This window comes from Corticium candelabrum, chromosome 11 (assembly GCF_963422355.1).
Source record: "Corticium candelabrum chromosome 11, ooCorCand1.1, whole genome shotgun sequence".
Lineage (NCBI taxonomy): Eukaryota > Metazoa > Porifera > Homoscleromorpha > Homosclerophorida > Plakinidae > Corticium > Corticium candelabrum.
This window is the reverse complement of record NC_085095.1, coordinates 1,655,301-1,670,767: the sequence shown is the minus strand read 5'-3', so window position 1 is coordinate 1,670,767 and position 15,467 is coordinate 1,655,301. Positions and strand designations below refer to the sequence as shown.

The window sequence follows — 15,467 nt, the reverse complement described above, 5'->3', positions numbered from 1 at the left end:
TGTCAATTAGTAACAGTGAAAGACAATGTGATGAGTGACTGTTTGAAGCTATTTGTTTGCTGCTTGTGTCGCCAAACGAAACACTTGACAACTAGACGATATGAGACAAATTATAGATACAGTAATACCACCAGAGCTGTCCTTGTGTTAGAGGTACTATATATTCAGTCTTTATCTAGTATTTTGAGATTCGATGGTTTGATGCCAAATCCAAGGTTCTTCCAGGCTCTGCACATTATACTAGTCTTGCGAGGCCGGACCCTACCGTCGCGTCGTGTTTGGGTAAGCACCATGCAGGAGCCTCAACACTTGGCATTCCTTCGATTTCGGTGGTCCTTCTATGCGAGAATAGCAACAGGGTGGTATCACGTGATGTTGTCTCCGTAGCAGGAGCTATAGTTGCACGCAGGGCAGAGGTTCAACTTTAGAGTGTTATGGTCGTAGCTTGACTTCAGAAGCGGACCGTGCGTAATACACCACAATGGACCAATGACGTCACAAACACATCACGTACTCTTTGACCTTCAACTTATACATGTATATCTAAGCTATATCTGCTGATTATCCCGTTCTTCGCCCGGGCAAATTAAATTATCCAACACAAATTTCCGCGTATATTCACTTCACGCATCATACAATTCGGTTAGTGAGCAGAGACAACACAAAATCCGGGATCATTTGTAACGCCGTTGTAGTATATTTAGTCTTCTACTCAGTACTACCCAGACTAACACGTTACCGGCTTGCACCAACCCGAAGTCTCGGAGTATCCAGGTCTATGACAACACGCTATGACATCCCTCCCCTCTAGATAAACGCAACTGTTGTTTAATTAACGATCAATTTCCCCACAAAACTCGACTTAATCTAATCATTCTTTTCTTTAAAGATCTAGTCGCTGGGGTGCCTTCCTGATACGAGAGAACCGCCGCACCGATGTCTCATTCGCTGTATTCGAATTATCGTCCAGTCCGACTTCATCTCTCTCCCCGGGTCCTCGTTTGTCCTGAATCTCTGGTGATCTCAATAGAAACGGTTCGTTTTGCTCAGTCGCTCCTTCTTCTTCGGGCCTTTCGGAAAGGGTATTTTCATGGTCAAGACCGATATCGCTCCTCTTGTTGTCCCTTGTCAACCCCGGCCCTTCGTGAATTTCTCGTCCTCTCTCCCTTCTATGCTGTCTTTCTTTCGTGTGTTCGTGTGACCTTTTCTGATAACTCGATCCAATGTGTGCTGGCGCTGTCTGAGATTATCTACATGCCTTCGTATGATACGACCATCTTGCAGTTCGCACTGGTATGATACAGGTCCCGTCTTTTCCGTTACTCGGGCGGGAATCCAGCGAGGTCCCGTTCCAAAGTTTAGGATAAAAAAACCCTTGCCCCCGTTGCATTTCCCGGCTTTGGCATCAAGTATCGTGATTTTCATTTTGAACCTCCTGTTTCCTTCGAACTGTTATACTATCATCCGGTCTGATGAGGTCGAGTCTGATGCGCGGTCTCCTTCCCAAAAGTAGCTGCTGGCGTTGAGCCTGTAGTGGCGTGCGGCGTGTTGCGGTATGCCAACAAAAGTGTTTGCAGCTTTCCATTCAAGCTTCCTGTTTCCAGCTTCCTTAGTCCATTCTTGAGGGTTTGTACCGCCCTTTCGACTAGTCCGTTAGATGACGAATGATAAGGTGCTGATTTTGGATGGATTATTTCTTGACTCTCGCAAAACGTACAAATTTCGCTACTCTTAAGGCACGTGGAATTGTTCGATACCAACCTTTCGGGAATCCCATGAATTGCAAACGACGTCTTTAGTTTCTCATCCGTGACCTCTATGGTGGCTGACTAAGTTGCATATACGGCCAACCACTTCGAAAACGCATCCACAATGACAAGAAATATTCTCTCCATGAACTGTCCCGCATAATATACGCGAATGTGCGACCATGGTCGTTCCGGCCATAACTATGGGTATAGCGGAGCCCGAGGTGGTGCCTTTACGTGTTGTTGGCATTTTTCACATGCTCGCACAGTTCTTTCCAGATCGTTGTCCATTCCCGGCCGCCACAGATAACTTCTCGCAACAGTCTATCTTGGTCATGCCAGAGTGACTCGTATGCAGTTCGGCAATGATTGCTAAACGCTCAGCTATAGCAATGATCACTCGATCGTCCCACAACACACAACCCTCTCTGACGGAAAGTTTATTGCGTCTTCTTCAGTATGGTAGTAATTCATTATCCACTGCTCTCGGCCACTCTTCCAAGGTATAGCGTTCATCCATGGGTCTTTTGGTCTTGAGCCTTATGTCTTTGGCTGTCACCGGAGTCGTAGCCAAGTAATCTATTGCTAAAATTTCTCTTCTTCTATCTGCTCGTTGTCTGCAGTGGCTTCCATTGGGAGTCTACTCAAGGCATCTGCACAGCAGTTATCTTTCCCAGGTCTATATTTGATTGTATCTTGATAAACCGCTAATTTTGGGCCCATCGTTGAATCCTGCCAGAAGCCAAAGCAGGTACCGATCTGTTTTTATCAAACAAGCCTATTAATGGTTTATGATTGGTCACTACTGTGAACGATCGACCCAAAAAATAGTTATGGAACTTCTTTACCGCGAAGATCAACGCCAAACCTTTCTTATCTATCTGTGCGTAGCTCTTCTCCGCTTCGGTTTGCGTACGAGAGACGAACGCGATCGATCTTTCCTCTCTACTTGGCATTCTGTGGGATAATACCGCACCCACTCCATCCGATGATGCGTCACAGATGACTACAATTGGTTTCCTTGGGTCAAAGTGTACTAAGACCCTTGACGTTGAAAGCGCCCTTTTGCTCGATTGAATGCTCCGTCCTGTCGCTCCCTTCAACCTCCAAGGTTGGTGTCTTATAGCAGCTTATAAAAAGGTGCTAACATGCTGGCTAGCCGTAGAGCAAACTTGCCATAGTAATTGAGAAGGCCCAAGAAAATCTTTAGCTCCGTCACATTGGTTGGTGTAGACGCTCGTCTCAACGCTTGCAGTTTGTCACCAGTTAAGTGTAGTTCTTGGGCATCGATTCTGTGACCTACGTAGACAACTGATGGTGCCGCTACTCTGCACTTTCTCTCTTTAGTCGTAAGCGTTCTTCTTTCAGCCTCTTCAAAACTTCTTGAAAATTATCATAATGTCTCTTCGTCTCTCCCTGTGATTAAAATATTATCTAGGTAGACTGCGACTGCCGGTAGTCTTTGTAATAACTTTTCATCATCCTTTGAAATATCCCGGGCGCTGACGAGATGCCGAACGGCAACCGGTTGAATTACTTACAATCCTTTTGGTGTATTAATCACGGTACATTTCTTTACCGATTGGTCTAGAGGAATCTGTGTGTACGCTTGGCTCAAACCTAATTTTGTGAATGTTTCTCCTCCCGCCAAAGCGGTGAACAGATCTTCAATCCTGGGTAATGGATATTCCTCAACTTTGGTGGCTTGGTTGACAGTCCTCTTGCAGTTAACACAGATCCTCACTGACTCCTTGTCGGATTTCAACACGGGTACGATGGGTGCGGCCCATTCAGCATACTTGACGGGACCAATGACGACCTCCTTCTCCATTGTATCCAGCTGTTGCAGTACGTGGTTCCTCGGAGTGTATACGGGACAGTCCTGCCTTTGCTGAAATGTGGTCTCACTGATGAGTCAACCTGAAAAGTTACTGGTTGTCCCCGGTACGTCCCGAGACCCTTTGTGAAGATCTCCTTGTACTGTTCTAACAGGTTTTGCAGTCGAGTATTGACACGATGTATTTCTCTCCAATCCAATCGTAACTTCATCAACACGTCTCGGCCCGACAGATTTGACCCATTGCCTTGCACTACAAGTTTGGGTAGTGTCTGTGCTGGCCATGGCTGTCCAGCTTTCACGCTTAGTCTGACTTGGATGGCCCCTAGAACTTGTATAGCGTGTCTCCAAACGCCCGCAGCTTAATTGGTGTCGCCGCAAATTCGGCCTACACTCCTCGGTCTATAGTTCCTAGAACTTCTGATGAGAAATAATGGTATTGGATCCACTGTGTCCAGCTCCATTTGTAATTGCTTGTCATTCAAGTGAACAGGTACCATCCACAGCTGTATCTTGCATATCGTTTCATAACTGGATCGAATCGACTGTTCATGACCCACTAGCTCACTATCGCTGCCATCCTCTTTATCACTCATATACTGAGCCTTGGCTGCCCTCCCTTTGCATTGACTTGCTGTGTGTCCTTTCTTTTTGACATTTCCAACACTCCTTTTGACGAAAATAACAAACTGCCTGATTGTGATTGCGTTTGCCACACCTTTAACACAGTTTTCTGAGTTGTTATCCTCTGATTGGATACGTGTTTCCGTGTTCCCTGTTTGGCTTGTTTCCCTCACTGACTCTTCTGTGGCGGTCTCTGTGTCACTCTCATGGTGTTTGTCTGTTTGTCTATTGATGTCTCATGTCTGGTTTCTACTGCTTTCTGTAAATCCACGGCTTGCCGTGCTGCCAGCTCCATTGAGATAGCCATATTAAATGCTTTGTCTATAGACAGTTCTTCTTCCGCTATCAGATTGCTGTGTATAGCCTCATTTTGTAGTCCGCACACCAGGCGGTCTCTCAATGCGTCCTCACGAAAAGCGCAAAATTGACAATGGTTACTCAACCTCCTCAAAGTCGTTATGAACTCTTTGAATGATTCTCTTTGTTTCTGGTTTCTTCTGTGAAACTGGAAGCGTTCAGCGATGACTATGGGCCGAGGTTGGAAGTGTCTGTTCAGCGCGCCTACGAGCTCCGCATGCCCTTTGTCTGCTGGTTGTCTGGGTGTACGAGGTCACTTAAATCCTTGTATGAGTGTTCTACAATAACCATCAGGAAGACTGCCTTCTCCTGCGCCTCGTCTTCCCTGTTACCTGTTGCCATTAGAAACTGCTCCAGGCGTTCCTCGTACGTTTCCTAAGATGACGCCGACGGGTCGCGTAGCTACACATTCTTCCGAACAACCCAAATGTGTCGTTTACCGTCTAAAAAGTCCGTCTGATAAAGGAGGAGCGCAGAAGTGCAGTGGTTTGCGAGTGCATAGAGAACAAAATTATTCTGACGTCACGACCTAGAAGAAAAACGTCACCGGGCACCGCGAAGGGCACCAGTTACTTCGAAGTAAGAAAGGTCGCGTGCTGAAGAAGAAAGGGATAGGAGCAGCGATTTGCGAGCAAATAGAGAACAAACATCTAAACGGCGGCGCTTCTATTGTGCTTGGTTATACGGGCTTAGTTCTTTTGTCACGTGATTTTTTTATCCGGGAATGACGTTAGAATTAAGGGTTCCCGGATTGTTGCCCCTGTCCATTTGTACAGTGTACCGAGTACACGATGACTGACCATGCTGCGAAAAAGGCGAAAATTGAGGCTGTAAGTGTTTGTCCGTCTTTATACGTATCTAGTTGATTAGAACTGCTTATTGTAATGAAGGGTAGCGACGCCGACAGTTCTACACCAGTCGGACCAAGCGCCAATGGAGACGCATCATGTACCACTTCCATTCTGTTTTCACTTAGGCACGTCGCCGGCTCGCTCACAAACGCTCTCAAGCCGTTTGAGGTATTGTGTGTTACTCTATGTCTAGCTTGTTACTCTAAGACGCACATTGTTACTCTAAGTCTAAAACAAACAGAACCTTCTTGTTGAATGTCATTGATTAATTTAATTAATGACGAACGTCAGGGGCGTACATGTACGTACAGTTGTACCCAAGATTTTATTTGGTAGGGCTTCTAAAGTTAATATTAAAAAATTAATTTAATATTAAAAAATTAATATTAATATTAAAAAATAACAAGCACACACAAAACAACTCCTAGTGTTCATGTTTTATACGTATTAAGACACGTGACAGTCATGTGATTATAATACATGCCTATCTGGGCTGTTCACAACCTCGCTGTGTAAACGCTTGCTGGCTCTGTCAACCATTCACACCCTGCTGGAATACTTGAGCGGGCTGGCCGGTCCTCATTTGTCTTGTCAGTGTAATTGAGATATTAGTTATTCATGTCTAAATCCAAGCCTGTTTGCTACAGCTGCACGTCATCAATCTAAGGATCTAACAAATATCGTCTTAAGATAATCTAGCAGGGTTTACCACAGACATCGCTATCAGCCGACTCAGTATTTTATTAATATAAACACAACTTTACTAATATCTAACGTAATGCAATAATACTACGTATAACGACATAATGATGTAATGCAATATGTGTCTCTTCCTGCGGGTTACTAGCCTTGTGATCAGGAATGTACTTTACTGGACTTGTTGTAAACTGATTTTTTGTGATCGTCTACATCTCCTTGGCTCCCAGCTTCATACGTGCCGTACCGTCAATAGATGGTGACTTCTTTGTTTACTACCCCGTATGTGGCCGCAACTGCTATAGTAAGTACGAGCAGAACATTACCATTTTACCATTGCTATGGACTTCCTTCTTCAACCATGACGATTTGGTGCCTATTGGTCAATACAGTACTTGTCTTTATAGCTACCCTTGCTTGCAATGGCCTCTGTGGTTCCCGTTTACTTTCATTAGATTCACTGTCTGTGTACTCTGCTTTGGGGTATGGTTGCTTTGAATGAGATACATCAAAATCTTTTCTTCTCAACTTACGGAACAAAGCAGAAGTCATCAATTCGAGCTATTGCATATGTGCATGCATCAATAGCCCCCGTTGCCGAATGTAATACAGAAACAAGTAGAGACAAACTGTACTGCTAGGAAAGTGGGTGGGCAGCGATTTGACAGCCGACTAACATTCTCCACAACCGACTTTGAGACAGCTGTAAAAATGTTGTCTATGGACTTTTGTTGGTGTGACACCTGTTGTTTGGAAATACCCAAGCGGATTGCAACTGGCTGAGTCCTTCTTTCCTCATTCACGTCACAACAGAGATGCTGTTTTTCTTAGACGTAGGTTGACAGTCTATGATTTCTGTGACAAGAATGATGTCATACAGGGAAACTTGTGAAAGACATCTGCTTTTCAGGTGGACAAAATTTCGTATAGTCAGTGTCGGATAACTGAGGCTGTACTGTATAGAGTGATTGCAGTGGCAAGTTGGGTGTAATGTGGGTCTAAAGTTTTGAAATTATACAGAAAGATATCAGTGACATGTAGTTACTGAGTATATGTAGATTGTACTACATGTCAATTGACGTATGTTTAGTGCATGTGCAAATGCCCTCGAGTTACATTAATACTGCTATGATTCTGTCGACAATGACACCAGCAACCAATGGAATGTAGGCTAGTGCATGCACTCATTGTTATCTCTGGTGTTAATTGGTGTGCCAGTCAATGTGTCCCAGCTCCTTTTAACACTTCATGTTATTAGCAGGTGCCAGTACACGTGCAGCAGCTTTTCTATTGTAAGCTAGGAACGAGGGTTTAGCACTTTAGTACTCCATCATTTTGTGAGTCATTTCTGTGATAGTAATGTCCTGTTTGAGTAGTGACTGCTATGTGAGAGCATCTTACACATATGACTACATGTTATTTCACTCATACTGCTAATAGTTGACTGACCATACTTGGAATGAGCTGTCTGTGTATGTCAGATGTTTACTGTGAACATGACGCACATTGAATCTCGACCATCTAAGACTGCAAATGATCAGTACGACTTCTTTGTGGATTGTTTGGATTGTGAAGATGGAAAGCTGGCAAGTCTTGTTGAAGAGTTGAAGAAGAGATCTTTGAGTGTGCAAGTGCTGTCAAGGTCTTCAAACCATGCAGATACAAGTTGGTCTTGTCTGGTTGTCTGTCAGTTTATAGTCTGTTTCTCAGATTGTTTTGTGTACTTGCTTTTACTTGTGTGTGTGTGTGTGTGTGTGTGTGTGTGTGTGTGTGTGTGTGTGTGTGTGTGTGTGTGTGTGTCTGTGTCTGTGTCTGTGTCTGTGTGTGTGTCTGTGTCTGTGTGTGTCTGTGTGTGTCTGTGTGCACGTTTGTGTGTGTGTGTGTGTGTGTGTGTGTGTGTGTGTGTGTGTGTGCATGGATGTGAATTGAAGATGACAGTAGTAATCTCTAGTTCCTTGGTTTCCTCACAAGTGCTCTGACTTGGACAAAGTTGCTAATGAGATTGTTGGTTATGGTGGAGGTCTTGATGCAGATCATCCGGTAAGTCACTTTCTATTGTTGTAGAATGCAGACGAATTTTCATTTTAGTGTTAATTTAAACGTATTCATTGTATATTTGCAGGGATTTAAGGATACAGTCTATCGAACAAGACGTCAGTACTTTGCTGATATTGCCATGAAATACAGGCAGTTAGTACCAACGTGTTGTTTTGTGCTTGTGGTTTTGCTATATTTTCAAATGTGGAGAAAGTGGTTCTGTTTGAAGAGTTGCATGGATGGCTAAACAGCAGCCATAGCTTTTTTATGTTAAGAATGTAGTAGCTCATGACATCTTATATGTTATCAGTAAGTTCTTGACATTACTCTCCATTCGCGTTGACCTGGCTGACAGAAGTAGATAGTGAGAAAGGTCAAGCTCCAGGATTGCTCTTTAGATCTTTACTGTTAATTTTTATTGATGTAAATATTGTCAGGTATACATCATTGTAAACATCCAGAGTACAGAGACTTCCACTGACAATTAATTAGATTAATCTTTAAAGATCATTAGTCCGTTGCAGGAAACTTTGATATGCAGACGTCTTATTAGTAACTCTCTTTGCTAAATTGATGTCAGCCGTTTCCACTTGTAAAATGGGAGGTTCTGCGGTTTGAATGATACCAAGACTGCCTCTCCAGAACTTCGCGTAATGAAGCTATAGGGAATTTACAATCAGCCAGGTCAATGCGAATAGAGAGTAGTAAGGTCTACAACAGTTGATTGTTGAGAGTACAAGTATAGGTTATCACATATGGCTATGAGGGGATATAATATCGGATTTATCAGATTGACACACGATGGCTACAAGATAATTTGAGGGAGTTATTGGATAGACCCGAGGGTGGAGACTCTGATATTGCCTGAGTGACGTGTGATAAATGATTTATATCCCAGTGTTCGAAAAAGTGGTTGTCCAGTTGTCATTTGACGACTAACTGAGTTCATGTGACGACTAATTATTTCAGCAGGGTTGTCATCCTGACCACTAAAGTCACTCAAGTTGTGATGAACCCAATAAATTTTGTTTTTATGCTGTAGAGTAGAATAGTGAAATTACTCACGTCAGACTGAGAGTGACACCTCTAAATTTCTGTGATTTTGTGTACTTGCCAGAACAATCAGTGTCATTATTTGATATTTATGAAACATATGTAAGAGTCTTAAACTTCTTGATGACTGAAATTTTGTGAGGTTGACAAGATTACGACTACGTCTGCCATAAAATTTCAAACACCGATATCCTGTTTGATGTGTGAATTCCATGGCCATTTTAAGCAGCATACCCGGTCATAATGGTGATCCACTTTGAAGTAAACATTGACGATGACTTAGATTTTGCTCCAAATCTTGGCTTGCAACTTGATCTATTGCATGTGTATTGTATTTTATGGTAATTATTACTTTGGCACTCAATATCATATAGTAATCAGCGGGCGTCCAGGAGTACAGCCTGATAACTCATATCAGCTCTAGGGCTGATAACCTAATTCGACTTCAATATTGTGTTTGTCTGTTTTGGGAAGTCATAATAGTGTAATCAATGATAATGTTGGTTTTAGTTACTTTTGTCATGTTGATATATTTCATCGGTAATGTAGTATGGTCTGTGCTATTAATTTAACTTTGCTTGTTTACTGCAGTGGTCATCCAATTCCAAGAGTTGAATATACTGAAGAAGAGACACGGACCTGGTTTGTGATCAACTTGTGTTTAATTAGTTATGTTTTTATATTTTGTGATGGGAGTGATGAAATGGTTTTGTAATACCAACTTGCTCTAATAGAACTCTGATTTCATGTTTGGGCGGCATCGACAAGGAAGCATAGGATGCTGTTTTGTTTAAATTCTTTAGTAGTTGCATGATCTCTAAAGTATTGAGATAAGATTGGGCATAATTGAATCCTGGGTGATACTCAAGTGACTACAGCATTGGTACCATCAGATAGTAGTAATCTACATGTAGCTTTGTGTCATCTAACATGTTACATCTACTGAAATACTTTATCTGCTCATTCTTGTTTTATAAGGTGTAAGATAAAAGTTGATTTACTGTTTGGTTTGTCTTGTCTTTCTTGTGTAATAATCTAGTAGTGTGTTGTACAGTAATTATTTTGCTGGATTGCAGGGGTACAGTCTTTCGTGAACTGAGGAAGCTGTATCCTACTCATGCGTGCAAGGAGCACAATCGAATATTTCCTCTGTTAATTGAAAACTGTGGCTACAGGTGATGGTTGTACTAAGTGTTCCTGGTTACACATTGATTAGACTGAAAGACAACAGTGACTTTAAGACAGGTTACAGACAGTAGTTTTGATCAGATAGGCAGATGATAGGCATGCTTATTTGCTGACAGACGTGTGAATATAGCTAGATAGACAGACAGACAGACTGTCAGATACTTTATTCTCATATGGACTCTCTTAAACATATGCTAGGATTTTTTTAAATGCAAACCATTCCTTGGAAACAACAAAGTCATAGATTATCTAATGGACTTGGCCTTGAATGTCAAAATCAAATAATAGACCATCTAGAGCAGACGTCGATACAAGAAAATGAGTTGACGAAGAAAAGGCGACAAATGACAATCCAACTGTGAGACAAAGGCGGACGCCAAGCTCAGAGAGCAGAGAAAGGTGCGTACACAACCCTGACTGACAGCAGACATCAACTAAAGGCACAACAAGACAATGGGACAAAGAAATGACGACAAGAGACCATCCAGCTGCGAGACAAAGGCGGACGCTAAGCTCAGAGAGTTGGAAAAGATGCGTGCACAACCTTGACTGACAGCAGACAGTCACATAAGCCACAACAAGGAGGAACAAAAAAAACAAAGTGAAGACAGAGAGCGCCAACAAAGGAGATGACATTGAAGACATGTGGACACGAATGACAAAGAAAGAGGTCCCCGATGAGCAACAATGTTTCTTGGGATGGTAGCAGCCGAAGCCGCACACTTCGACTTGAAATTCCTGCTCCCTTGGCCCTCTGACAAACTTCTTCTCGCACAATACGAAGTAGAAGACAATGCTACCAACATCCGGGGACACAGACAGACAGACAGACTGATTATTGGATATGTCATGTAAATGTGGCATCACCAAGTGTAAAAGCAAAGCTTGTTTTAGAAAATGGTTATTATCCAGTTTTAGAAAACTAAGGGCGCATTTGATTTGCAGTTTTGGGAGTTCTAGAACTGCTGGAACTGAGAACAATACTGATAGTTTCGTGCACTCTATCGCTCCATTTGAGGAAGATTGGCATCCATCACAAGGTCAACAAGAGGCGCTGTTAGCTGTAGTTGCTCTGGTAGTCAATGGATCGGTAGACGTAGCTGATGAAGCTGTAGTAGGCATTGACATTGTTTTGGCTTCTGCTTTTTCTGAAGCCGCAACAGTACACAAGCATCATCCATTGAAATCTCAATGCGCATGCTTTAGCAGTTCCGGTTCACAAAGCAGATTTTCATTCTGGTTCTCAGTTCCAACGGTTGTGACACACCCTCAATTTCAGTTCTAGAACTGCAAATGGAACATGCCGTGCCCTAAGAGTCAACATCCAATCTTTAGTGAATATAACAAAGTTAGACATTCAGACAGACAGACAGGTAAAGCCAAGCTCTATTGGCTTGGGTAGTATTTAGTGCTTAGATGGTGTATAATAATTCAATGTTTGAAAATATATGTATTGACAGACAGACAGATTGTCATATTTGAAAGCTTAGCGTACTCTACCAATGACAATCGCTAACTTTATGCAAAATTTAAACAGAACAGTCAGTGAACAAAATGTCAAATGTCTCTATCATATAGTGTCAACAGACAAATGGACAGACGTACAGATGTACACATAGACAGGCAGGCAGATGATGTACCTACAAACAGGCAGGTATATCCAAATCTGATAATCATGATATGTCTCATTAGAGAGGACAATATTCCTCAATTACAAGATGTCTCCAAGTTTCTCACGGGTGTGTAGTCATGTCTTTAACAGCAGATCGTACGTGTTTTCTCAATAATATGTCTACATGTGTTATTTTAGACTGCACTGGTTTCCGTCTTCGTCCAGTTGCCGGTCTGCTGTCATCGCGTGACTTTCTTGCTGGCCTTGCTTTTCGAGTTTTTCACTCAACACAGTACATACGTCATGGATCTAAACCGATGTACACTCCAGAACCGTGAGACTGACTCTTATCTTCAACGTTCGCTTTTGTTCTAACACTCTACCGACTGTGGCAGGGATGTATGCCATGAATTGTTAGGTCATGCACCATTGTTTGCTGATCCCGTGTTTGCTCAGTTTTCGCAGGTGTACACACACAAACACACACACACACACACACACACACACACACACACACACACACACACATGCACACGCACGCACACACACCACACACACACACACACACACACACACACACACACACACACCACTTCCTAATGTGTTTTTTGGAGTATAGGAAATTGGTCTTGCATCGTTGGGTGCGCCTGAAGAATACATTAAGAAACTGGCTACTGTATGTGATCTCTTTATGTGTTTGTGACTTGGAGTATGAAGTTGTCAATTGTGTCGTAGTGTTATTGGTTTACTGTCGAGTTTGGGTTGTGCAAGCAGGATGGAAAGATGAAGGCGTATGGTGCCGGACTGCTTTCGTCGTTTGGAGAGCTGAAGGTAAGTCGTGCTGTTGTATCCTCGTTCATATGGTATTGTTGATTACCTGTATACATTGATGTAGTAGAGAAAACACAAACGTGCATGCGTGCGCATGTGTGTGCGCGTGCGCGCGTGCACACACACACACACATTGTAGTGATAGATTAGAGTGAGTACTGGCGCTTTTGATTAGTGGTTTTGTCTATCCGAAGCATGGGATCGGTGGGTTAAGTTTTCAGCTAATTAGTTGACACTTATGCACCATAGTTAGACAACAATATTTTCACTTTGTCAGCAAGTGTGTAACTGTCGGTCTTCCTGATTGTCTGTTTCCTTGCTTACTACCAGTTTGTTTCTTCGGTGTGTTTCTGTTTCTTTGTTTATTTTTGTTTATCCATTTGTTCTTTAGTTAGTTTGTCAGTTTGTTTGCTTGTTTCTATCAGTCACCTTGCACTTTATTAGGCATTGTAGTTTAACTCAAACACAGTGTAGTTTGCTACATACTTTATCACTGAGCCACAAGTGAGTGAAACTTGTATACAATCTTAGCTGTTACTGTATTTCCCCGAATAGTAACTCGTGGATTACTATTTTTCAAACTGATCAGAACCATGGGTTACTATTTAAGGAGAGCTTCTAATTGAGCATGGGTTATTGTTTTTCAATGTCAGCTATCATGGTTTAAGTTGAAGTCAAGAGCTATGCAAGCATTAGATGTACACACTCTTGAGGCATGCAAAACGGTTAAGTTATGGTAACCTCTATTCAGTTGCTGGTAGTTTACTGCTGCCTCTGCTCAATTGTTTCCTTTTTTCCACATTCGCTCTCATTGTTCTCCTTCAGTTTGTCAGAATTCTGTATCCACTGCTGGAGGTTTTGCCTGTCGATCATGTATTTTTTTGTTACAGCAAGTATCAATGATATTTGAGTTTCTTCCACAGCCCTCAATTTTTTGGCATTTGAAAAACATTCTTTCTCTTCACGGACATCACTCTTGCGTGTGTAGACTAAACTGTGATGCATAATGTCGGAGTCTCTGACATCAACGACATGGGTTACTAATCGTGAGCACAGGTTACTATTTTTCAAACTGATGAGATCCACGGGTTACTATTTTTTCAAACTAATAAGATCCACGGGTTGCTATTTTTCAAATGAGATCCACGGGTTACTATTTTTTAGATTCACGGGTTACTATTTTTTCAAACTAATAAGATGCACGGGTTACTATTTTTTCAAACTAATGAGATCCACGGGTTACTATATTTTCCAACTAATAAGATGCACGGGTTACTATTTTTTAGATTCACGGGTTACTATTTTTCAAACTAATGAGATCCACGGGTTACTATTTTTTAGATTCACGGGTTACTATTTTTCAAGCTAATGAGATCCACGGGTTACTATATTTTCAAACTAATAAGATGCACGGGTTACTATTTTTTAGATTCACGGGTTACTATTTTTCAAACTAATGAGATCCACGGGTTACTATTTTTCAAACTAATGAGATCCACGGGTTACTATTTTTCAAAGTAATGAGATCCACAGGTTAGTATTTTTCAAACTAATGAAATCCACGGGTTACTATTTCAAACTGATCAGATTTGAGGAAATACGGTAGCTGTGTTGTTGGATGGCGACCGTGATTCTGTAGGTAAAAGTGCACGTGGCAGGTATAGTGTAATTAGCATGACCCGACAGCAAGAGTGAAATTTTTCAGAAGGACAACTGCATGCGTATTTTCCTGCTTATGTCACTCGTTTCCATGTCTTTATCAAGACAACATTCAACTGTGTTTTGTGTGTGAGTGGTACCACATTGTGATTGCCATATCATCCCATTTTAGTACTCCATTGAAGATGACCCCGAACGTCGACCATTTGACCCTGCTAAGACCGGCGAACAGTCATACCCCATCACAGAATACCAGCCAGTATATTTCTACACAGAATCATTCGAGGATGCAATCGAGAAAATGAGGTGACCATGACACATACATATAGTTTGATCACCTTTCAATAGCTTTCTTGTAGAGCTTTTGCTGCCACCATTCCTCGTCCTTTTACAGCTCGTTACAACCCATACACAGAGAGTGTCGAACTGCTCGACAGCGTTGATAAGCTCAAGTTGATGGCAGCAGATTTGAAAGCAGCTGTGACTCATTTCTATCAAGCACTCGACAAGTTGGCCAAGTAGGAGTTTGACCATTGACTTGATGCAACACTGCGTAATTTCTAATTGAACTTGATCATTGTAATCATCACGCATTTTATAGCAGCGCTACAGTATATTATGTCAACTGGTTATCCTTTGAATGCGTTTAGTGTTGGGTGGTAAGGGTTGTCTGTAAGACATACATACATTTTGCGTGGTGATTGTACAATACTACTGTAGTATTCATTTCAGAGTAGAAAATAACAGTCAGTCATCGGTCATTGATTGATCAACTGGTGTTCATAACTGACCATTTTTCTTTGATCAGTCATACTTACATGATTGGTCAAGGCGTAGTAGTTATTGCATAGATGATAGGGAATCAATGAGTAGCCCAAAGTCTAGACAACAGCAGACAAAATCTAATTACAGATTTGATGATCCCCAGATATATGCATGAGTGCATAAATGTCAATACTGTAACACTGTGACAG

At 42.0% G+C, this 15,467-nt stretch overlaps 2 protein-coding genes across 3 annotated transcripts in view; both read left to right on the top strand.

Annotated features, from left to right (window-relative positions):
* Positions 1 to 51, top strand: part of LOC134187402 (tryptophan 5-hydroxylase 2-like) — a 15,857-nt gene extending 15,806 nt beyond the window's left edge. For both annotated transcript variants that reach the window (XM_062655521.1, XM_062655520.1), the window contains exon 14: positions 1 to 51. This exon is cut by the window's left edge and continues 278 nt beyond it. The gene's annotated coding sequence lies outside the window, so the exon portion shown is untranslated.
* A 5,259-nt stretch (positions 52 to 5,310) lies between these two features.
* Positions 5,311 to 15,282, top strand: LOC134187470 (phenylalanine-4-hydroxylase-like). The gene is made up of 14 exons (XM_062655588.1): positions 5,311 to 5,396; positions 5,457 to 5,585; positions 7,595 to 7,778; positions 8,065 to 8,153; positions 8,236 to 8,303; positions 9,795 to 9,845; positions 10,280 to 10,378; positions 12,084 to 12,130; positions 12,202 to 12,337; positions 12,399 to 12,468; positions 12,623 to 12,679; positions 12,739 to 12,834; positions 14,666 to 14,799; positions 14,853 to 15,282. The coding sequence occupies exons 1-14, from the start codon at positions 5,358 to 5,360 to the stop codon at positions 15,013 to 15,015; spliced, it is 1,362 nt and encodes a 453-aa protein (XP_062511572.1). The 5' UTR covers positions 5,311 to 5,357; the 3' UTR covers positions 15,016 to 15,282.
* The last annotated feature ends 185 nt before the right edge of the window (positions 15,283 to 15,467 follow it).

What these genes read in the sequence shown, in the direction of transcription:
- LOC134187470 (XM_062655588.1), top strand. Translation starts at nt 5,358, where the DNA reads ATGACTGACCATGCTGCGAAAAAGGCGAAAATTGAGGCT. An exon ending in ATTGCCATGAAATACAGGCA is followed by an intron (nt 8,304 to 9,794) that starts GTTAGTACCAAC and finishes TGTTTACTGCAG; the next exon opens with TGGTCATCCAATTCCAAGAG. An exon ending in ATTGAAAACTGTGGCTACAG is followed by an intron (nt 10,379 to 12,083) that starts GTGATGGTTGTA and finishes ATGTCTCATTAG; the next exon opens with AGAGGACAATATTCCTCAAT.